The sequence below is a fragment of the Euprymna scolopes genome, chromosome 12, assembly GCF_053919585.1.
Source record: "Euprymna scolopes isolate OS-2025 chromosome 12, ASM5391958v1, whole genome shotgun sequence".
NCBI lineage: Eukaryota > Metazoa > Mollusca > Cephalopoda > Sepiida > Sepiolidae > Euprymna > Euprymna scolopes.
This window is the reverse complement of record NC_136493.1, coordinates 155,044,131-155,068,038: the sequence shown is the minus strand read 5'-3', so window position 1 is coordinate 155,068,038 and position 23,908 is coordinate 155,044,131. Positions and strand designations below refer to the sequence as shown.

Sequence of the window (23,908 nt, the reverse complement as noted above, 5' to 3'; positions counted from 1 at the left end):
CAATACAATGCTTTTGCTAGAAAATATTTTGAATGCAATGATCAAATCAGATGAAATGGAAGTGAGAGAAAAAGCTATAAAAAGAATTTTAACCATTAGGTAAGTAAACATTTTTTTATATAAAAATAATGAAATTGTTTACATTGATTTATATGTTCATTTTTAAATGTTATAATTTCATTAAAAAAATTAAAACAAGTAGGATTTATTTTAAAAGTTAATTGATTTTTTTCCTTTGAGGAGTGCAAAAGCCACTCACAAAAGGTTGAAAAAATTTTCCACAAAATTTCAAAACTTCACATTGGTTTTATTTGATCAACCTATCTCAAAGTGGAGTTTGTGATCCTACCTTTACAGAAGGATTTTCAGATAAGGAACTTCTGGAGTCATCACTGAGTGGAAGGAAACTAGATTTGCCTGATTTACCTACACATTTGCAAACTGTCAAAAGGGCAGTTAAATTAAGCACAGAGGCTTCTCAGTTGGTTTATGAATTTGAAAGAAAACAAACATATTGCAAAAGTGTTATGTTGAGAAATGAGGCCTCTTCTTGATTCAAAAGGTTCTTATGTGGAACACTATGAAATGATGAAACAATAATCATTGGTAATATTTGCGTGTGGTTTGACATGTTTTCTTTATAAATCTCTTAAAATTTGTGTATACATCTGGAACTAACATTACCTATGATGAATCAAGGTTTTAGAGCAGTTTCAATTAATAATTGTAGTTTAAAATTGATTCCCTTATATATTCCAAGCAGATTTCGTTCTTAATGGCTATTCCTTCATTCATAATCAGTTGTGTTTATGACCTTTGACATTTTTATCTGTTTTTTTTTATTTTATTTTTTTTTATTGAAATCGCTCCAGACAAGGCAGGACGCCACTTAATGTAAGGATCTAAAAAGAATAATACTTCAAGGTCAAAATCTTCCCAATAATAAGTGTAAGATGGAATAGATTCTGAGATTCTGATCTAGAATTACTTTTTATTACTTGCATTATTCAATGTTATCAAATGAAGAGTATGGGGGGGGGGGGAATTTTAATATATCTTTCCTTTTTACTAAAATGATTAATCCAAGAAATTTGTCTGGACTGAGATTGTAAACTTTTAGGTAAGTTTATAGAAAATTGTCTTATAAAACGATTTTTTTTTCCAGTGCGTCTAATTAGAGACAATCTTTAAAGTTAAAATAAAGTTTTAAATAAATAGAAAAAAGATTTTTTAATATGAACATCAATCCACAAAAACCTCAAATTTATATAAGTATAGATTAAAAATGTAAAAGTCAGTTTCAAGTCTATTTTAAGAGGAATCCAAACAAACATTTTTACTATAATGCACGTTTAACTGTAAATGTACAAAATAATTATCAGAAATATTTACATATTTTACTTATACATAAATTTGTGATTATTTCTCAAAGTACAGAATGTTTCTCTCCACTTCCAATGTTGGCAACCTAGTAGTTAGTACTGACAGCACTTTATATGTTTGTTTGTTTAACCAGCATATCAACCTTCTTTGGGTCATTTAATGCTGTATACAAGATTTAAATTTTTGATACTTTCAGAATCGATTTTCGCTGGGTATATTCGGCCAATGTTTTGGTATAGTTTGTTATTTGATGGTTTTTATATTTTATGGTAAAGATTTGCTTGTTTTAAGAAATTTAAAATGGTTTTAGGATTTTATTTATCAAAGAGTTCTTTTAAACTTGTAGCCTTGTAGTAGTGTTGACGAATTCATGTGAGATCATGACAGTCAAGTAAAGTGTTTCACTGTGTAAGGTTTGTGACATGGTATACACTTGGGAGTTTCTTCACTTTTTAGTAGGTGGGAGTGAGTTATGTATGTGTCTCCTATCTGGATACGTGATAAGACTACTTCTTTAAATGATTTTCTGGTATCTAGAGGTATTTTTTTTTTTTTTAAGTATAGGGGTAATTTGGAAGAGTTTGTTATTTTGGCAATTGTTCCAATTTTCTTGTCATTTCTTTGTGATAAAAATGTTTATTGAAGGTTTGTAATCCGTATATGGGACCTTTATGTCGTTTATTTGTAGTTTTAAGGAATTTTTGGCCACCATGTCAGCTTTATCATTTCCACAGAAACCGTAGTAACTGAGAATCCAAAAGAAGAAGAAAGTTTTGTGTTGCAGGATAGAATGGATCTTTCGTAACAGTTTGATGAGTAGGGGATTGTTTAATTTTTTTATTGCTTCTAATACTGATAATGAGTCTACAAATATTATAAATTTTTTGGAGTTTTGGTTGATGATAATATCTACAGCCAGGTTTATGGCTGTAATTTCTGCACTATAGATAGAGGAGTTATTTGGTAACCTTTTCTGCTGAATAGTGTTTTCTGAAATAGCAGCACATCCCACTTTGTTTTGATCTTTGGAACCATCCGTATAAATATGTGTCCAATTTGGGTTAAGTATCCAGAATGTTGTTTAGTTTTTCTCTATAGTCTGCAGGGTGAGTATTGGATTTAGGATATATTGTCAGGTCTAGTATGACTTTAGGTTGATTTAACAGCCAGGGTGGGAGTTCTGGGAGATTTTCCCCGTGGATGCTGGTTTGATCTACTGAGTTGTCTGTAAGTGGTTTTATTGTTTCTTCCATGTAGAGACCAAAAGGTTTAATTGCATTTTCTTTTTGTTTGAATAGATGTGTGTAGTAGGGATTGAAGGTGCATTGATAGGCAGAATTTTTGGGGTTTGATTTTAGTTTTAGATAATATTGTAAGCCTAATTTTCCATACCTCAATTTTAGTGGAGGTTCATAGGCTTCAGCATATAAGCTTTCTATCAGAGTGGTTTTGAATGCGCCTAGGGCAAGTCTTAATCCTGTGTGATGGATAGAATCTGGAGTTTTAAGGTAACTTTTTCTGGTTAAACCATATATAAAGCTTACATAATCTAGCTTGGTTCTTAGAGTTCTTTATAATTTTAAGAGCGATGAGCAGTCTGATCCCCACTCAGTATTTGCTATAACCCTTAATAGTTGTAGAGTCTTGAAACATTTTTGTTTTAAATATTTAAAGTGAGGGATGAAGGAGAGTTTTTTATTAAAAATAAGTCCCAAAAATTTATGCTGATCAGCTATTTCGATTTTTGTTCCTTTTAGATTGAAAATTAGGGTCATTGTGCATTTTTCTATGATTACAGAAATGGACACATTTAGTTTTGGTTGTTGAAAATTTAAAGCCATTTTCTGTCGTCCATTGTGTTAGTTTGTTTATGCACATTTGTAGTTGGCATTCTGAAGTATGGATATTTTTGGATCTATGGCAGATTACAAGGTCATCCACATATAAGGAGCCATTTATCTCATTGTTCAGACAATTCACAATATTAATTTTTATATTAAATAGCGTAACTGATAAACTGCATGCTTGTGGGACTCCTTCTTCGTGTATTTTTTGTGTCTGATAGGGTGGGTCCGATTCTTACTTTAAAATTTCTATCAGATAGAAAATCTTTTATCAGTATGGTTTAGGGATGGGGATCACGATAGCATGTTTCCAGCTATTGGGTAGTTTTCCCTTGAACCATATTTTGTTGAGCGTGTTTAAAAGATGTGTTATAGATTTGGAAGGAAGTTGTTTCAGAAACTCATAATGTATCTCATCCGCCCCAGTAGCTTATTATGTGCTTCGTTTATGGCTTTTAAGAGTTCATTTTTAGTAAAAGGATAGTTGTATTCTTCTTTGTTGTTTGAGTTGAAATTTAATTTATTTATCTTTTTTTCTGTATCTTGTTTTGTCTTTTGGAAGGATTGACTGTAATTTTTGCTGGAGGAATTGTTTTGAAAGGTTTCAGCAAGAAGATTTGCAATATTTTTTGTCTCCGTTATTTTGATGTTGTTTTGTAGGAGATGATTTAAAGGGGAGGGTGAGTAATTTACCTGAAATTTTCCTTACCATGTTCCACACTCGTTTGGGGTTTGTATTCGAGTTTATTTTATTTATATAGTCTTTCCATGATGTTCTTTTTGCTTCTCTAATAACTTTACGAGCCACTGCTCTTTTTTGCTTAAAAAGGTTGAAATTGTATTTTGTTGGTTGGGAGTTGGATTTTCGTAAGGCAGCTTTACGTTGGCGAATTGCTTTTCGGCATTCGTTGTTAAACCAGGGTCTTTGTTGTTTGTTAGTTCTGCTACTTTTAGGTATACATTCATGTGCAATGGCTAGTAAAGTTTTAGAGAAGTATTCTATGGATTTATTTGGGTTTTCTTCCTCTGAGAGTTTTTGTTAGCATTTTTTTTTATATTCCTCCCAATCTGCTTTTTTTTTATTTTCCATTGGGAGAGATGGGTTTTTGTTTCTTTTAGATTTGTTAAAATCACTGGAAAATGGTCGCTACCCCATGAATCTTCTAGAACCTTCCAGTTATAGTCCATGAGGATAGTAGGGTCACACAAAGATAAATCTAATGCTGAGTAGGTGCCTGAAGCGGGATGAAGGTATGTGTTGGATTTATTGTTTAATATACACAAGTCATTGTCGTTAATAATTTTTTCAAGATTCTTCCCTTTCTTATCCAAGTATGCAGATCCCCATATATCGTTGTGACTACTGAAATCACCTAACAGTAAAAAGGGTTTGAGTAATCTGTTGCCATATCTGGGGAGGAGCTGCTAAAAACAGCCTATCCTGCCTTGACAGAGTACAAAATAGACTTCGTGGCTTAGTGGGGGATGCCCTTTTCTCTACCCTGCAACCTCTCTCCCACAGAAGAGACGTTGCGAGCCTATCCTTGTTTTATCGTTATTTCCATGGCAGGTGCTCGTCTGAACTCCAATCTCTGGTCCCCCATGCCAATCTTTCACGAAAAACACCCGTCTAGCTGAATCCACTGTGAAAAATTTCCCCCACTCTATATCTGTGTCTAAATCAAAACGCGGATTCCATGAACAAAGCTTCTTTCTTAGAACTGCACGCCTGTGGAACTCTGTTCCGTCTGTTTGCTTCCCACCGGACTACAACTTGGATGTCTTCAAGTCCAACGTTAACAAATTCCTAATGAACCGCCCCCTTAAGTAAACACTTCATCAAATCTCCACACTAACGTAATGTACTTGCAATAACCCTTATCCCTGAGTGGCTTCCGGGCCTTGATAAGTGGTGATCACTGTAAAAAAAAAAAAAAAAAAAAAAAAATGATTTATTATTTTGTTCAGCTCTGCTTCGTTTATTGGATCCTGGGGTGGGATGTAGATAGTGCAGATATTCATAGTTCTGTGTAGTGTGGCTGCTGCAGCAATGGCTTCAATTAGTGTTTAGATCTTTTTTTTTTTTTTTTTTTTTTTATTCAATTTTCACCCCAAACAAGGCACAGTGCCACTTTGAAGCAGGGGGCTACTATTAGGGAATTAATTAGCGGGGTCATTATGAAGGGAGAAGAGTAGAAAGATGTTTGTTAACATTACACTTGAACTTCTGCATATCATTGCAGTTGAGAAAGCAGAATCCCGGAAGGGAGTTCCAAAGACCCGCAGTTCTGGGGAAGAAACTATTGGAGTAAAAGGCTTTCTTGCACCTAGGGATCTCCACTGTAAAGGGATGAGACTTAGTAGCTTGTCGGGTTTGTCGGGGGTAGTTACGTCGGGGAGATTTTTGCTTTGTGGGATATTATTTCTAATAAGTATAGATACTCCTCCAGAGGCTCTCTGTTGGGTATTGTGGATGTGGTTGTATTGTTTGTAGTTTTTTATATTTATTTTATCTTCAGCTTTTAAAAAGGTTTCTTGGAGACATGATGGCTGGTTGATGGTTTGTTATAAGAAGTAATAAGTCATTTATGTTTGGTTTTAGGCCCCAGCAGTTCCAGTGGATGATTTTTTGGGTTATGATTAGATTTTATGTATTTGTTTTTAACTTTTGTTAGTCGTTGGTGTCTGATTTTCGATCTTCCGTGTCCATTTCCTCAAATCTGTTTTGGATCGAGTTTCTTGGTCTGGAAGATGAATGTGGTCTGTTTATTTTGGTTTTAGCTTCTTTGTTGGTTGGTGGTTTGTTTCCTTTTCCTTCATGGGCACTTTTTGGTGTCTTTTTTTTTTTTTTTTTTTTTTTCTTCTCGGTGAGAGGGGTTGTTTCTGTGCGTGTTGTAGCACTTTGGGGTTTTGTGGGTCTTTTGGGTTGAATTTTGGTTTGGGAGTTTTGTTCAGTTTTGTAATCTTTATTTTCATTGTTTATTTGTTTTATAGCTTTTTTTGAATTCTTCCATTATTGAGTAATTTCATAATGTCTTCTGGTTTGATATTTAATGGGTCTGCTTTTGTTGTTTGGTTATTTGGTCCGGTGGTATGCTGTATGTTTTTTTTGCTATTTCTGAGCATTTTATATTTCTGGCTAGGTTACGAGCTTCTGGGAAGGTTATATTTTTTGTATATTTTATTTTAATAATTTCTTTTTCTTTCTTGCATTTGTCGCATTCTTTTGAATTTGCACTATGGCCTTTTTGGCAGTTAATACATTTTGGCTCTTTTTCGCAATCTATGTGGGTCTCGTTTTCTCCACACCTCATGCATACTGGAGAGCGTGCGCACTGGTCTCGATGGTGTCCGTACCTTTGACAATTGTAGCATCTGAGAGGGTTTGGTATGTACGGTTCTATAATTATTTTTTCATATCCTATTTTAATGTTACTTGGAATTTGATGGGTATTAAAGGTTAGAATATAGGAGTTTGTATCGAAGGTTTCACCATATTTTTTAATTTGGATCCTTTTTACATCGGTAACGTTTTGATTTTTTAGGTCAATTTTAATTTCTTCCAAGGAGCACAGTGATAGTTCTGAACTCCTGATTACTCCTTTACTAGTATTCAACGTTTTGTGGGGATAGATTTTTACTTTTTGGTTACTTCCACTAGTAGTGTGCCGTTATTTAGTTTTTTGACCATTTTTGGTTTGATACTTGAGAAAATTTTCTCTATTTTGAAGGGGGACACTTTTGTTATCGGTTCTCTTTCGATTGCTTCAATAATTATAAAAAAAAGGTAGATTTTGAACAAGATTTTGGTGTCGTGATTCTGTTTCTGAATCTGAACTAGATTTGTCTGAAACTTCACAATGGTTTTTTAAGGCTTTTTATTTGCCCTTTAAATATTTTGAATTTTTCATTTCTCTTGTTCCCCACCCGCCTCGGAGCCCTATTTGGGAAGTGTTGGGGAGGGGGGGCATTCGCCCCCAACACAACAAGGATACAGGAAAAGTCTCCTCTTCCTGCTGATGGACTCAAGCACCCATGTTTCCTTCGTCCTTTCTAATGGCATCATTTCTAGAAAAGATGTTGGTTTTCCAGCCATGTTTTATCCATTCTTCAGCAAGTTGATTGACCCTCCAGCCACCGCTTACTCAGTTTTTTGCCTAATGTGGGGAGCGTGAGCATATTTTCTTGTTGTGTTTGTCTTGATTTAGTGCTAGCCATGACTAACCGGTTGATTGGATCAGGCCTATCCAACCACCTGTCTTAACCCAAGTAAGGGTCAAAGTGGCGTGTTGCACCTTATGTCCTACTAGGACCTTGAACATGATCTGCTCAACCACCAGAATCCCGTCCTTAGGCATTACAGGTTGCCACCCACGGTCAACAGGTGACCCCATTGAGAGACTTTTACTCCCTGCAGGGGGGGCAGTCGATGTATTCTAATGCCCCACTGATAGGGCCAGTTCGGAAGTAGAGGAAGAAGAAAAAAAGCGGGGATGGAAGGAGGCTGTTGTTTTTATTTTTGTAGAACACAATCAAGTTTTACAAAAGAGAATAGAAAAACAAAAAAGAAACATCAATGTAGATGCATTTCGTCTCAGGAAAGCACTTTATATAACAAAAGTTTACTTTGTAGATGAAAAAGAAACAATTGCAGAAACTTACGATTGGAAAATGAGGAAAACAGACTTGAACCTGACGACTCTCCAAAAGTCTTAATTTCTTCCTTTGGTTGACTTTCGTTCTTTTTAGGTAGAATAGATTTGGCTGAGGAGAAAAAAAAAATGAATCAAAATTATTTTTATCAGTAGTATCTCTCCGAAAGTATTTTTTACTTTCATTTCACTTTATACACACTATAGTATGCAATTTTTTTTAAAACATTTTTTTAAATTTTATTTTATACACACTATAGTATGCAATTTTTTTTAAAACATTTTTTTAAATTTTATTTTATACACACTATAGTATGCAATTTTTTTAAAACATTTTTAAAATTTTATTTTATACACACTATAGTATGCAATTTTTTTAAAAACATTTAAAATTTTATTTTATACACACTATAGTATGCAATTTTTTTTAAAACATTTTTTTAAATTTTATTTTGTACACACTATAATATTTGTGATTTAAAAAAAAAAAAAAAATTTTATTATTTTATACACACTGATTTTTTTTTTTTAAAACATTTATTTTATTTTGTACACACTATAATATTTGTGATTTTTTTAAAACATCTAATTATTTTATTTTATACACACTATATGTGATTTTTTAAACATTTATTATCTTATTTTATACACACTATAATATGTGATTTTTTAAAAAAATTTTATCATTTTATACACAGATTTTTTTAAACATCTTTTTCCTAAATACATGATTATTTTTTCAGACATTTTTATCATCAAGTATGTTTAACAGTAAATGTTCACAATTATTCTTCAAATTTTAAGTTTTACTTTTTATTGATTAGAAAATATTTATTTACAAAAAAAAATTTTTTTTTTATCATTTTAAAATTGATAACACTTTCTGGAGAAAGAAAACTCTCCTTGATATTTAAAGAGTAACGATTAGAGTGTTTCTTCCTATAAAAATATTACCTCCTAGTGTTTTACTAGGAAACAAAAACAGAATATCAAGATTATATTTTCAACAAAATTCAAAGAAAGGGCTTAATCTACAGCAGTTGATTATAGATAAAAGCTATACATGGTCTATAAATGTATTATAGTCTAATAAAAATACATTAATTCATATCTTTAATATACAGTGTGTCCCAAAATGAAGCATCTATTTTTTAAATATAAATTAGCAACAAAATAGTTAATTTTGGGATACCCAAAACATTCAATACATGAAAGTAGTTGGGAACTTCTGTCCTAGGATGCAGTCATACGAAAACACTTTAGTGTGTGTGTGTGTGTGTGTGTGTGAATGACTCAAAGCAATTACTATGGTGTAAAGTGAAAAGCAAGTACACAGCAGAGTTGTGTTCAGAAAAGTTTTAACTTTGTAGAATTCATGTGTCGTTTATGGACAAGATCAAATTTTAAAACTTTATATACTTGTCACATCACAAGGAAAGAAATTTTAATGTAGGGAAAATCCATCGATTAAAAAGAAGCACTATAAATTGGAACAAAAAGTCTATAAAATATATATATCAATATTTGATTGTGAAAGAATAGAGATGAATAAAAAAATTTACCTGGAAGAGGACTATTTTCCTTGTTTAAATTTTTTAAATCTTCTGGGTCACAACCCCGACATCCAGAACAAGAAGGTTTTGTTTCGTATAAATAGAAGTGATCAGGTAAAAAAAACTGACGAGCTTTTGTTACTTGCTCAGGAGTTGCCTCAGTTGTACTGACAAAGATCACATCATCTGAAAGGAAAAGACAAAGATTAGAATTAAAAAAGTGTTGGAAAGGCAGAGGTTGCGTACATGCAGGAACAGTTCGTCCTTCTATTAGACATTGCTTATTTTCATCAATCGTCATCTTTCAGCTGTTAATAAAATGTGAGTGGAAGGGGGGGGGTATAGCTACACATAATGGGAAGATGTTCAACATTTCAGTTTTCAAAAATATTCTTGTAAATTCATTTTTTACAATGACAAGCTGAACTTTTATCAATTACTAATTATTTGACAATACACAAAAATTAGTTCAGTATTTTTTTTTATTAAGTTTCTTCATCCAATTGTACATTGAAAATAGTGTCAATTGGACAAACAAATGTGACATATGTATATTAGGAATAATATGTGATATTAGAAATAGTAAAAAATTTTTTTTAACGAGTAAAATCTATTAAAATACATTCTTCTTGAGCAACTTTTTTTTTCTTCCAGAAAGATAAAAGCCTGAGTTTTATCATATGAAAAGCAGAATAATATAAAACTTCTATTTTTAATAGAACTTTAAATTAAAAAACATTCACGATTTTTGTCTCAATGGGTAACAAATTTAAATATTTTTTTTAAAAGGATTTTATAATCATTTTTTTTTTTTTTGTCTAAATAAGAATTAGGATGATTTGGTATAAGTATATGTAAAAATATTATAACATAAGTATCTGAATTTCAAATAATCCCATCTTTTATTTCAATATAGAGATGTCGCATGACAAAATTAAAAAATCCAAAATTTAACGTTACTTTATAAAAAAAAAAAAAAAAAACTACAGCAGCCTTTACAAGACAAAATAAATTCATTTAGTCCTAACATTTGTTTTGACGATTAAGCAAAGAATAAGAGTTTAATTTTTTCATAAACAAGAAATACATATAATTTGTTGGTACTTGTACAGTTTAGTCAAGACATTAAAAAAATGAAAATATCAAAAAAAGTTTAAATTGTACGTATCCGTTATGGAATGAAGTTCTCTGAAAAAAAAAATTTCACTTAACTTCATCAAGTAGTTTTTGTCTTTTTTACAGCGAAAAAACAGTTTGTTACGATACCGAGCAAAAGGTTTGATTTTTAGGAAGAAAAGATAGTATTAAAGATGGGGAGGGAGTGTCGGCACTTTAACTGAAGTTATCTCCCGTGAAGTTTCTAACCTCCAAACAAAAATTAAGAAAATATCCAAGATGTCTGCCTTCAACGTGATATCATAAAAACATGTTTTTCCGCTGTAAAAAAAATAAAATAAATAAAATAATCAAATTAAATGAAAAATTTTTTTCAGAGATCTCCAGTTCAAAACGGATACGTACAATATAACCTTTTTTCAATATTTTCATTTTTTAATGTCTTGATTAAACTGTACAAGTGCCAATTTGTTGCCTACATAACCCCCTGAAATTAAGCAACGATGAGGCTAGCCAGTACCAGATGGGTGACCATTTTGGAAATGCTAGGTGGTGTATGTGTTTGAGACACCACCTGCATCTAGTATCTTACTTGGTCGTCTTGACCATAACTTGTAATCAGAACCAAGTGTTTCTGGATGATATAGTGTGGTAGATGCAAGTCCCCACATGTTTAACTCAAGAGCAAGTCACGGCATTATCAGATAGTTGACAAACCAGTGATGTTCCTATTTGCCTCCTCAGGAGGGCAGAGTTAGACACAAGATCAGTTTTTAATGTGGGGAAAATCAGGCTCCCCGGATAAAAATAAACATAAAAATTGCCCCAGTCTAGAAAGATTTCTCTTTCATTAAACGAAGAAAGGTTAGGTTAAGTGTAGCATCAGAACAAATAATACGCTTTGATCTTAGTCTCAAAACCAGTGATGCTTGTGGTCTTCATCGACAACGATGGATGACATAACTCTCTCTTCATTTGTGGTCACTCCTATCCTTAAAATATTTTTTTAACGTAACCAAACAGGCAAATACCCTTTTTCAAATAATTGAATTAAATTATAATTCCAAATGCCATTTATGGTGAAATACCTTCAATATTATCTTTTTTTTTTCGCTTTATATTTTTTTTCCTTCACACTAGTGTCTGTCAAGCTTTAAATTTTTCCTACTAAATACTTGTAAACAAAAATAAACTAAAACTGCTTTGTTTTTGTTTTTTTTCTCTGATATTTTTGTTTTACATCAACCATAAATTATTTTCAATATATATAAATATTGATTATGAAAAAAAAGTACACCATTATTAAGTTCATACTTCACTTAAATTTTGTATTTGGAGAATTACTTGATTTTTAAAGAGAGACTCCGTCAAAAAAAAAAAAAAAAATATTACTTCCCCTTTCTGTTTTGGCCATGCTTTATGTATATAATGGTTGCATAGTTTGGTTTTCTAGATGTAAATGCACTAAAACTTGTGTGATTATTAAATAGTGCTCAATGAAGACAGAACAAGTATATAGTATGTTTATCATACATACATTATTGGTTACATATGTGCATATATGTTTCAGTGAATTCTCAATTCAGAGACCCACCTCATCAGACCTAGAAAAGAAACATTGAAACAAAAATCAAGGTTTTCATTTTGTATATAAAAGAAATCACGCCCAGATATATTTTCATATACAAAATGAATGAATCTTGATTTTAGTTTTATACACACGTGTAACTAATGTTTGTATAATAAACATTATATATATATAAGAAAGAAAGAATTTAGAAAACTGTTGAAATGATGCATAGCATGTTTTAAAGATTTCAATAAATATAAATTCATATTTGTTTAAAATCATTAACTTTGAGGAGGAAGATGAGGAAATATTTGCAAAATGTTTTTACATACTTTAACTTTTGTTGCCCATACTAGTTACATAAATAGCTTATTCTGTGTCTAACAAATTTCAAATAAAGTTCAATAATTTTTAATATGAAAATATTCAGAGTCAACAAAAACAAAAATTAAAGCTATTTCATTAAACTGCAATCTAGTAGTTAAAACTATTTTGAAAATGAAGTTCCGATCCCTGTGTCTATTTGCAGCAAGGATAGAGTTGGTACAGAGTATGGAACTTATCTTTTTGTTGACATCTTTTAATTATCAAGAAAATACTTTTAGTAAACATTTCAAAAAAAAAAAAAAAAAAATCACAATTCAACATTCCTTTACTTTCATGTCATTCATAGAAATATTCCTTTCGTTTAAGATTATAAATCAGAATGTACAACCAAGAAACACCCGATGCCAGCCCAAGTAATTAACTGTGTGTGACATACATATTAGATCCTTTTCACACAAAACCTCAAATTGTTTCACTGGTTTCAGAGGGAATTGTATCCTTTATAGAGGAAGTTCAAGTATCGTCTTGGTTGTGGGCAAAAATCATGCTTTAACAGGATCACAACCATAAAACTAACATAATCAAAACAAGTATTGTTGAAAACCACTTACCCTCCTGTTCAGAGGAATTACTAAACAATTGTCGTGATAAAGGGGATTTGACAATTTCCTTGGAGTCTTTAGATTTGTCCATTGGTTTAAATTGCTCTGCTGCATAGTCACCAGCCATCATTTTAGCTTTGTCAAATGCTTGCTTAAATTGATTTGCAATTTCTGCACTTTTAAAACGAATCGACAGCTGTTGATGCGTGGGTTCGCCACCATCAGAAGAGTCCATTGCATACCAGAGCCAGACCTTGCCATTACCCTGATGCATTGGCTTTAAATCAAGATCTGTTGTGATGTAATGATTGCAACACACCTAAAAAAAGAAAGGAAATTAGGTAAAGAGGAGAGCGCTCAAAGTTGATACCTTTGTGTCAGACTAGTGCAATTACAAAATTAGAATATATGATATTGTGCTTTAAAATAGGTCACAAAGTACATGGACATAGAAGCATTTGAAAGGGTTAAATTACACATAAAAGCACAAAGAGAAAAACAGAAGCAACTTCTTATAGATAAAAGAAAATATATTTTGAATAGTGGAAATTTTAATGGATTCGAGTTTTCTGCAAAGCAAACATTCAAAATCTAAATCGAATACAAAACAGCAAAGTATATTATGCCATTGTGACATGTACCAAAGCATGTTCAGATTTTGCAAATGTCAGATACAAAAAAAACTACCAAGAGCTTAAAAGTTAACTATTTGATGGAAACAATTAAAAAATTCAATAAAATAGATAGGTACAGAAAATTTGGTTAAAATCAGTTCATTCTCAGATTTTATGTTTAAAATCAAGCTATTTCAAATACTACTTTCAGCTGCACTAAAAATCTACTTTATCACTGCACTGAAAATAATGTCTATTATATCAGTACAGTGATAATTATTATAGTTGCTTTTAACACTAACTAAATTACAAACCTTAGAGAGCATGATTGCTTAAATTCCATCCAAAATTATTTTTTTTAACTAGACAATTTAATGAATAAGTAGATAATCACATGAATTGTGATCAAACTAATAAAGTTATTTAAAAGAAATTTAGTTAATGAGACCTAATCATACATTTGAGCCCTTATCACTGATGATGTCCAACGATTCTTACCTTTAAAACTTGTTCTCTGCGCATGACAATACGTAACTTTTTCGTCTGGATATTCTTCAGAATCTTAATATTACCAATGCCACGCTCTTTCCATTCAGAACCAGAAAATCTGTAAAGTTTAGCCCTGTGTTCAAACAGACATTCTTCGTCTTCCTCTCCTGTTTTGACATCCACTTTCTCTGGCAGCGGGACAACAGGCTCAAAGTAGATGTGAGAATCTTCACCATCCTTGTTCACATAATAACCATCATCTCCAGTTTCCGGAGATTTGGGTTCATCAGTTTTACGTGTCTGGCCCAAAGAGAAAGGAAAAGTTGATTCAGTAGATGAATTAGCAGACATTGGGTTCAGAGCAGCACTGGATGGACCTGGACCAAGAAGACCTTTACCTGGGGTTTGTGCAGATGATTTAAATGTAAATTCAAATTTAGCAGGTGAGCTTAAAGCGGCCGGCTGAATCTTTGAGGTAAGGGAAGATGTCGAGGAGGAGTTTGGGGCAAAGGAAAACGTATTTGGAGCTTTGTTCTCATTGCCAGTGGACGGAGTGATGCCAAATATGTTTTTCTGTCCGGCTTCTTTATCAGAAGTTGATTTGTTTGCTGCAGTAAAAAAAAAAAAATATATATATATATATAAAGATATAGAAATATTAGAAATAGAAATGGAATTAAAAAAAAAAAAGCTCATGATTAAAAATAAGAATTGTACAGGATACTATAATAATTCTTTTCAGTGGTGATATGTAATCAGAAAGATCATTTGAACATTTAAAATTTTGATTCAATGCATAGGGACCATTAAAATATCTCGCCAATAACTGAACAATTTAGTTAAGTTTAAAACAAACATTTTTTTTTTATTAATGTTAAACTGGATTTTTTTCATGGCCATATATAGGCACTGTTTATAGTTTTTAAATAGGATCCAAAGTGGTAAAGTTTTAATACTATTTATTCGTGTATAAATTTTTCTAAAGTTACAGCATAAAAAAAAAAAAAAAAAAAAAAAAAATTAATAGTACACCCCACCCACCTCAACTGATTTATCGTAATTTAATAATATGCCATTACCAAATGTTTTTGTTTTATTCATTCATTCATTAAATTTAAATCCAGTCAAGAGCTGAAACATTGTGAATGCCACCATCAAGAAAATAGTAGATGAAATAATTTAAATATAAATTAGTAGTTGGATTTGCCAGCTTGTTTTCACTTCAAAGTTCACAACTCTAAATCAAAAATTTTAAACATTTCATAATTTTCTTGCAAACACATTTAATAAGCTATGTTTTTTTTTTCTTAAATCACTAATTACTATTAATATGAATTACAGCTTTATAAAGAGAGAGAGAGAGACAAAAATCAATAAAATTACTATGAAATAACACTAAGCAACTAAATAATTTGTCATTGGATGTTAATCTGTATTATATAAATATTTCAAAATTATATGCTGTATATTGAATTAAATAATAAAAAAAAAATTGGTCAGTCATCTCATAAGATGTATAGCAATAACATACTGAATTTTCAAGAGTCTACGACAATTTTAAATGCCTCTACAAAAAAGTCTGGAAACTTATTGAAGGCACCTTGTACAATAGTTGTTATAATGTTTAGGAAATGTCTGAATGATATAATTTTTTTAACCTAACAAGGCATATCGTCACTTAGACATATTCGGGACGATGCCTAGGAAAGATTAACAAGATGTTGGGTTATGTTACATTTAAACTTCTGCATATCAGTAGTCAAGGAAGCAGCTAGCAGGAAGGGAATTCCAAAGTCTAGCCGTTCAAGGGAAGAAAATATTAGAATAAAAAGCTTCTGGCATTTAGGAACCTAAACAGTAAAGAGTTGTAATTTTGTTGCCAAGAGGTTTGTCGAGATATGTACATCGAGAGGACACAAGTGCAATGAGTTTAGATCACATTGCATTAAAATACTTGTAAAACAAGCACAGATGAAACATTGCAGTGATGGGACAGGGGTTGGAGCTAAGCTAAAAAAAGTGAGACCTATTAGATTGAAAAACTTTTTTGGGACCCTATCCAAAAAGGGAGAGACTAGTAGTAGATGTACCAGTCCATATGTGGCAATAATACTCCATGTGACTTTGTACATGATAATCTTGGGTGTGAGTAGTCTTCTAGCACAGTAGAGGGAACACACCTTTTTTGTAGAGGGGGGGGGGCTCATTATTTTATATATATAAGTTGAGCTCAAGAAAATTACATATTTTATGTTAATATAAAAATTGTATGTAACCCCCCCACCCCCCAAGACATATACACAAAATTACAATCTGGTGTTCTTGTTTTACTTATTAGAAGAAAAGTCTTACCGGATGGAGTAACACCAAATACAAATGTATTGTTCGTCATACTGCTTGGGAAGGAGAACTCAGATTTGGATGAATTTAAGGTGGTATTAGATGCACCTGGTTTCGGCGTCATACAGGCAGAGCATTGTTGCTCGTTGGCATTGCATCGCAACAGACACGTGCTGCATTCCCACTCACCAGGTGTGATCTTGAAAAGTTCATTAAGGGGTACATTGCTATTTGATGGTAGCGAGTCAGGTTTCGAGGTGGCTGTTACAAGCTTGGTGGTACTAGATGCACCTGGTTTCGGAGTCATACAGGCAGAACATTGTTGTTCATTGGCATTGCAACGTACTAAACAAGTGCTGCATTCCCAGTCACCAGGTGTGATCTTGAAAAGTTCATTAAGGGGTACATTGTTGTTTGGTGGCAGTGGCTCAGGCTTGGGTGGGGTTGTTTTTCCAAATACATTTGCGGTTTCATTGCGAAACACAAAACCTGTACTGCTGCTTGTGATTGTAGATGTGGGTGTGGTCGTGGGTGTGAATTTGAAACCAGAACCGACTGTATTAAATACTGATGTTGAGGTTGTAGTAGCAGTTGTGACACCAAACACAAATTTATTGATACCAATACCTGTATTTAATCCAGTGTCTTCAGTTTTTAATGCTGAGTCAAATTTAAAGCCAGTCTGTGTTACACAATCAGTGTTAATGAGAGTCTTATTAGATGTGGGTGACTGCTGTATATCCTCTGGTTTGACTCCAGGTTTAAGTGTACTACAAGCAGCACATTTTAGAACATTTTCTTCATTACGTACATAACAGGAATCACATTCCCAACTGCCTTTTTGAGACTTAAACATCTCCGACAGTAAAGGTAGTGAAGCAGGACTAGAAGAAGTGGTGGTGGGGATTTGTTTCTCTGTCCCTTTAATACTGCCGGAACTCTCTGTAATCACGGGGACAAGATCCTTGCCCTTTAAAAAGGCTTCTCGGAATTGTTCGGCTATTTCAGCAGTCTTGAATTTAGCAGCAAACTTTTCAATCTTGATCTCCTCCTCAGCAAAGTCTTGGGCCATCCAAGACCAGGCCCTGTCAGATCCAGGCATTGGGGTCAGCTTCATCTCTGAAGAAAGAAAATGGTTGGCACAAAGCTTCAACACCTGCTCCCGTCTCATTAAAAGACGGCTCCGATTAGTGCACTTATTGCGAAGCAGCTTCAATTCACCAATTCCACGTTCTTTCCACTGGCTAATATCTTTATCGAACCTAAAGAGCCGAGCACGATCCCCAAACATTTTCTCTTCCTCTTCTTCGCCAGTCTTTAAATCAACTAGTTCAGGTAAGGGAACAACTGGCTTAAAATCAACATTTGGTTCATATTCTTCAACTTCATCATCTTTGCCTCCTTCAGATGAGCTTGGAAACAGCTTACCACCAGGGATCAGCAGAGCTTTGTCATTTGGAAAAATATTGAAGGTTGGTTTAGTTTCCATAAAACCCATCTTCTCATTCGAGTTTGCATTTTTACTGGCACTTGTCCCAACTGTTTGTAGAGATGATGGCATCAATTTAACACTATCAGTTGTTGGCGTAGTTGTGCTGCTCTGAAATGAGAAATTCCCAAATGGATTTGGTGCACTGCTCATGGCCACACCGGTAGAGGCCGTTGTTTCTTTCGCTGTTTGCGCACTGAACTTAGTGAGATCAAAGTCAACTTTTGGTGTATCTGAAAAAAAATTTTTTAAATATAGATATTAAATGAAAGAAATTAGAATGGTTCAAACATTTCTGTTAAGAAAATTCCATGATGAAAAGATTTCAATATAATATTCAGTGCTTATCCAGTTTTACATGAATATTAAAAAATTATAATTGCATAAAAACGTTATATATGTATCACTTAGGTTAAAAAAGGTTGTCCACTAAAATTTGTTTTTAAGGGTCCAAAAAATTGAAAAAAAAATCGTTAAACATTTTTTACATTCATCTTGGTTTATTTTTAATCACTTTATATGTGTGTCATGTAGTGGTAGCGTCACTAGCTTTGAATGCTACCGTTTCGGTTTTGATCTTAACTGATAGCATCTAAATATTTTTTTTTTTTTTTTTACTTTTGAAATCACAACTATAATAATATATACGAAATCTGGACAAATTTTATTATTATATTAAACATGCTAATAATAAACAATCATGGTATTTTTGATAATTCGAGTTAATAGCCTTTTCCAGGCAATGCTGGAACACAGGTTAGCTAGTACAGAATAAATAAGTTGGCAAAAAAAAAAAAAAAAAAAAAAAAAATCAAAAATACTTCTCTTATATTTTGTTCGTGAAAAAAATATATATTGAATGATTTGGATGAGAGTCCTTACAAAATGTTCAGTTTATAGCCTGATAGAAAAAAAAGAATCAAAGATCTTATAAAAGCACCTGTGCAATGGCAGCACATGCACCACCAGTAAAATTGAATCCATGGCTGAAAACAGATCAGGGTTAAGACTTCATATTGACTATGTAGAACCAATGAATCAAGTTTATCTTATTGTGATCGATACTTTCATCAAGTGGACAGAATATTCAGATGTAAACAAATCAATAAAAGAATTCTCTGCTTCTTGTACTCTTGCCACATTCAATGGAGACAGTGTGGCCATGCATCCATCTTTTACATTTTAACACTGTCCTCTCTGACACTACAATCAGATGCGTTTATATCTTCTTGCTGGAACTGATGAACACTTGGAGAGATCATTGCAGATAGCAAGTGTTGTTTAGAATACAATACCATCTCTTGCACCAAAATCATCTTTCTAAACCAGAGCTGTCAATACCAATCTTCCAACCAAGCAGAGAATATTAAGTAACTATTATTGAAATGAAGAAAACTGGAAAGGAGGACAATTTAGTTGACTAAAACTTTGAATTCACATTCCTGCAGACAAAACAAAAATAAATCTATATGATGTAAGTATCCATAATGAAAAGAAAATATTGTACATTAAAAATCAGTCTCATTTCTCAAAACAAAAAAAATCAAATTTTTTGGCTAAACTACAAATGACCTCTCAATGCCATCTTGAAAACAGTCTGAAGAAACAAGGGAGATATTCCAAATTGAGATTTTAAAATCTGTTCTTAACATGGAGAGAGGATGGGGGGGGGGGCTTAAATTTGCTTTAAAAAATGATTAAAATAAAACTACGATATATTTACATGATTTTTAGTGTATAATATTTTTTCTCGTCACAGGTACATACATCATACAGATTTTTCTTTAGTTTTGTTTTTTCATATGGACGGATTCTGGACAAGCACCAAAATTTTTAGACGAAAAGACTGCATTTCTTGTCGAAAGATTAATGGAACATTTTAAGATAGAGGAACAAAGTTCTGATTTTTCTGTAGAGATAAATTGATCATTACACATCTTCACTGGATTGGTTGTTTTTTTTTTGTTGTTGTTTTACGGCATATCAACCCTTTTCAGGTTATTTAATGCCAAATCCAGTGATTCTGAAGAAAAATCTTTTAATAGAATATATGTTTTTTTTCAAGTCGGTTTCTATTTAACCCATAGTTGGGACCCTAACAGGTATCACCACTCCGGGTCAGAGTGGACCCGGGAGCAATGGCAATTAAAGGGTGGCTCCACACTCCCCAAAGCCTGCAAGCTGGGGGCCTCACCATCGGATATAGTTTAAGGTCATATCCAGGACCTCTTCAATGGAGGTACAATTTTCTTTCATGGTTCAGTTGGCTTCCTCAGTTATTTTTGTCTGATCGATACATTTCATCAGTAATCCTTTCTTTCACAGAAAAATTTCTTTTTATTATATGAATCTCAGTCGTCTGTAAGTGTGTGTGTTTATGTCGCGCTAAAAGTCAAAATTACAAAACACTATGAATATAGTATCAACTGAAACAGTGATCTAGATTAACAATATCTCAAAATTAAAAATCATCAATTCTTTGAGGTACAAATGTCATTTTATTTGAAGGGAAGGGGTGAAGGTAAAAATGTTGCCTTCAACATTTCTTCTTAACAATTACACTCTACACATGTATGAATGCTGCTTCCTATTTTAATTGTAAAAAGATAAACTTGCAACATAATCTTATTGCAATGTTGGCCTAATGGATAGAGTGTTAGCTATTGGGCTTATCTTTTTGAGGTTCGTGCCCAGCACAGGTCATTTTCTTTTCCTTTTAATAACGCAATAAGTAATCATTTTTAAAACATAGAAACGTTTATTTTGGTTTTAAAAAAACATTTTTAAAATTGAATTATTTTTTAGCTTGTTTTATTTTTAAGTTTTTTCTCTATCTTTGAAAAAGACTAAACTAACACTGCCATTGCAAAGGACCGTAAAGAGAAATCTTTCTAAACTGAGGTAGCATTTAAGAAATTTGCTTAAACTGATAGTCATCAAAATATCTCAATATCTTGAGAATAGCTCCTCTTTGTATCCCTTCTGCCGAAGAATCTGGTCGGGAGGTGATCAGGTACTTTTTTTTTTTTTAGAGCAATTACATTTTCGTGTTTTCACCCATTTTTTTAAGAATTACTGTAACTTTTGTTTTTGAAATTGTTACATTAAAATACAGTTACCAAATCCCTCTTCCATATATGTGGATAAAGGTGGAAGTATCGACGTTGCCCACGATGGAATCAACATATAGTAATGAAAAAGTGCTCAATATCCTTAGTATAGCAGGTGTGTCCAAACAGAACTTCATTTCTTCAATTTATTATTTGTGGACCCAGGCAACAGTGGGTATCTTTGCTAGTATTATCTAAGAGACAATTTAAGATACAATGTTCTCTTCTGTTCACAGTTGTCACTTGGGCATTTTGAGGTCAACCAACAAGAGTACCAGCAGAAGAGGTAGTACCAAAAGAAACTTTATTATTTTCCTGTGGAATTGGGAAAATGTCAGGCCTCCATGGCTCAACTATTTATAAATACCTTTTCTTAGTAAATTCCTCAATTCCCAAGTTTTTTTTAATCTTTCAAACAATGTGCTTTTGTGACTCATTTAAAATTTTCAAAGCAACTTTTTTGTATTTATCCTTTAAATAACGTTTAGATTGATGGATACATTTTTTAATGCCGTCACAATTGCGATGAAGTACAAAAATGTCAATTTTAGGAAGACAAATTCTACATTATAGAAGTAGAATTTCTGCTACCTTTTAAAGTTCTATTCCTTTATGAAGTGTTCCATCCTAATTGCTGATGTCACTGTTGCATTGGCATGACATACAAAAAGATCTCATAGTTGCACTCATCACTATTTCTATCAATGCATACATAAAGTGTTTAATGAATTCACTTCAAATTTTAGGACAAAATAAATGAATATATTGGATTTTAAACAGTATTTGAACAAAGTTTCTATCTTGAATTAGCTTTGTACTACAATGCCTCAACTTCTGAGATGTTCTAACTTTTGACTGGAAGGATGTCTCCTTCCAGCCAAAAGTTAGAACATCTCAGTTGTTTCATTCAAATTCCATGGCAAAGACAATACTTTTCTCTGATTGACTAAAAAGAATATGAAACTTCATCAATTGATAGAACTTCTGCATCAAGTGTTTATGTGAACAGACCCCAACCACGAAAAGTCATCTACTGCTAGCAGGCATGACGTCAACATATTTCATTAACAATCAGATTTAAATAACGATTTTTGGAATATACAAATCACAACAAAAATATTAAAATACCATTTAAAAATAATTGTTATGAATTCAATCAAGTTTTATTTTGATGAGAAATCTAGTGATTTAAAGACTTAGATTAAGTAGAAGTTTGCAACTTTTCCAGTGCTGAATCATACATTTTCTGGTATTGCTACTTATAGAAGATGCAGAAGTTCAGATGAATTTTTCTTAAATAGGCCTTATGCATTTAGGGGAAGATGACCTACTTTCTAGACAATGTTGCATGATTGCAGCTATGCACATCCGCTTTGTCTAGCACCTCTCACCCTAAACTGAAACTATGAAATAAAATGAAATGACAACTCAATCCAAAATATCAAACCAGACACACACTTGAACAACGATTCTCCTCCTCCCTTGAGGCTTGCATTTACAAATATCCGTGGACTTAGAACTAACTTAGATGATGTAGAAACATTTCTCCTAGCAAACTACCCGGATATATTAGCACTAAGTGAAACTAACTTGCACTCCTCCATCCCCTCTAACATCTGTAACATGTCTGGTTATCTTCCACTTTGTCGTAAGGACTGACACACTCATGCACAAACTTGGAGTCTATATTCGTAACACCATCACCATGATGGAATCAGATAACTAGACCTACTTTAAACTAACTTTATAACATAGCATTAGCTACCTATATTTTCTTTATCGCTCTTCAGGACTGTACTCTAATCAATCATGTCTCTGATAGCATAAGTGTAGCATTCCCACATGACACGGGTTCAAATAAAGTATTTGGTGACTTTAAAGCCTACCACAATAATTGGCTTGGCTTCTCTAACTACTTGGTAGCATCATCCATAACTTTTCTATATCCCATTCCTTGACACAGTAACATTCCCGACCAGACTTCCAAATCATCAGGACAAGCAGGCCTCATTTCTGGATCTATTTCTAAGAATAGTTTCTGAGAATTGTGTAACAAATGTCCATTGCCCACTCAGGAAGCTGATCATGCTGTGATAATTACAAACAATTTCAACTCCCAACCCCATGTTGAAGAGCCATTGCTCAAAACCACAAGTTACTACAATAAGGCTGACTGGGATGCCAATAGAGATCACATCAGAGATGCCTCATAGGGAAATATCTTTCCTCTTCATGCAGAACAGTGCGCAAAGGAGACCACTGAACGGTTCAAAGCAGCAAGTGATGCACATGTTCCCATAGGGAAGTTCTATAGCAAACCCCACTCTTCTCAATGGTTTACTTCTACTTGCGCAGAAGCCATTGCTCAGAAGCAACATGCATCCCACAGATTTAACCGGTAAAAGTCCAGTACAGACAAAAGTTTATAAAAGATAGAAGTAATTGTAGGAAAGAAGTAGCGACAGCTAAGAGAGAATATACCAAAACCACCAGAAAACGCGTTGAAGTGCAGAAATTAGGAACTCATACTTTCTGGAAAATCTACAACAGTGTAGTAAATAATCAACAATATCCCCCACTATCCAACAATCATGAGATTGTTTGCATGGCAACAGAGAAAGCTAACATGCTTGCTCATCAGTTTGCCTCAAACTCTACTTTGGACCCAGTAAACCAGTCCCTCCCTGATTTTATTTTGCAGATAGAAACCACACTAGATTTGAAAATCATCCCTTCTCAAGTACATGATATCATAAAAATCCTAGACACATCAAAAGCACATGGACCTGATCTCAATCTGGCTGTACTATTAAAAAAAT

At 32.9% G+C, this 23,908-nt stretch overlaps 1 protein-coding gene across 1 annotated transcript in view; it reads right to left on the bottom strand.

Annotated features, from left to right (window-relative positions):
• LOC145291571 (E3 SUMO-protein ligase RanBP2-like) overlaps positions 1 to 23,908 on the bottom strand; it is a 194,824-nt gene that overhangs the window by 46,156 nt on the left and 124,760 nt on the right. Inside the window, exons 24-28 of the mRNA XM_080137647.1 lie at positions 16,503 to 18,212; positions 14,160 to 14,758; positions 13,057 to 13,366; positions 9,442 to 9,618; positions 7,890 to 7,991 (exon numbers count right to left, since the gene is read on the bottom strand). Of these exons, the coding sequence (XP_079993773.1) occupies positions 7,890 to 7,991; positions 9,442 to 9,618; positions 13,057 to 13,366; positions 14,160 to 14,758; positions 16,503 to 18,212 (2,898 nt within the window). The remainder of the gene's footprint in view (positions 1 to 7,889; positions 7,992 to 9,441; positions 9,619 to 13,056; positions 13,367 to 14,159; positions 14,759 to 16,502; positions 18,213 to 23,908) is intronic.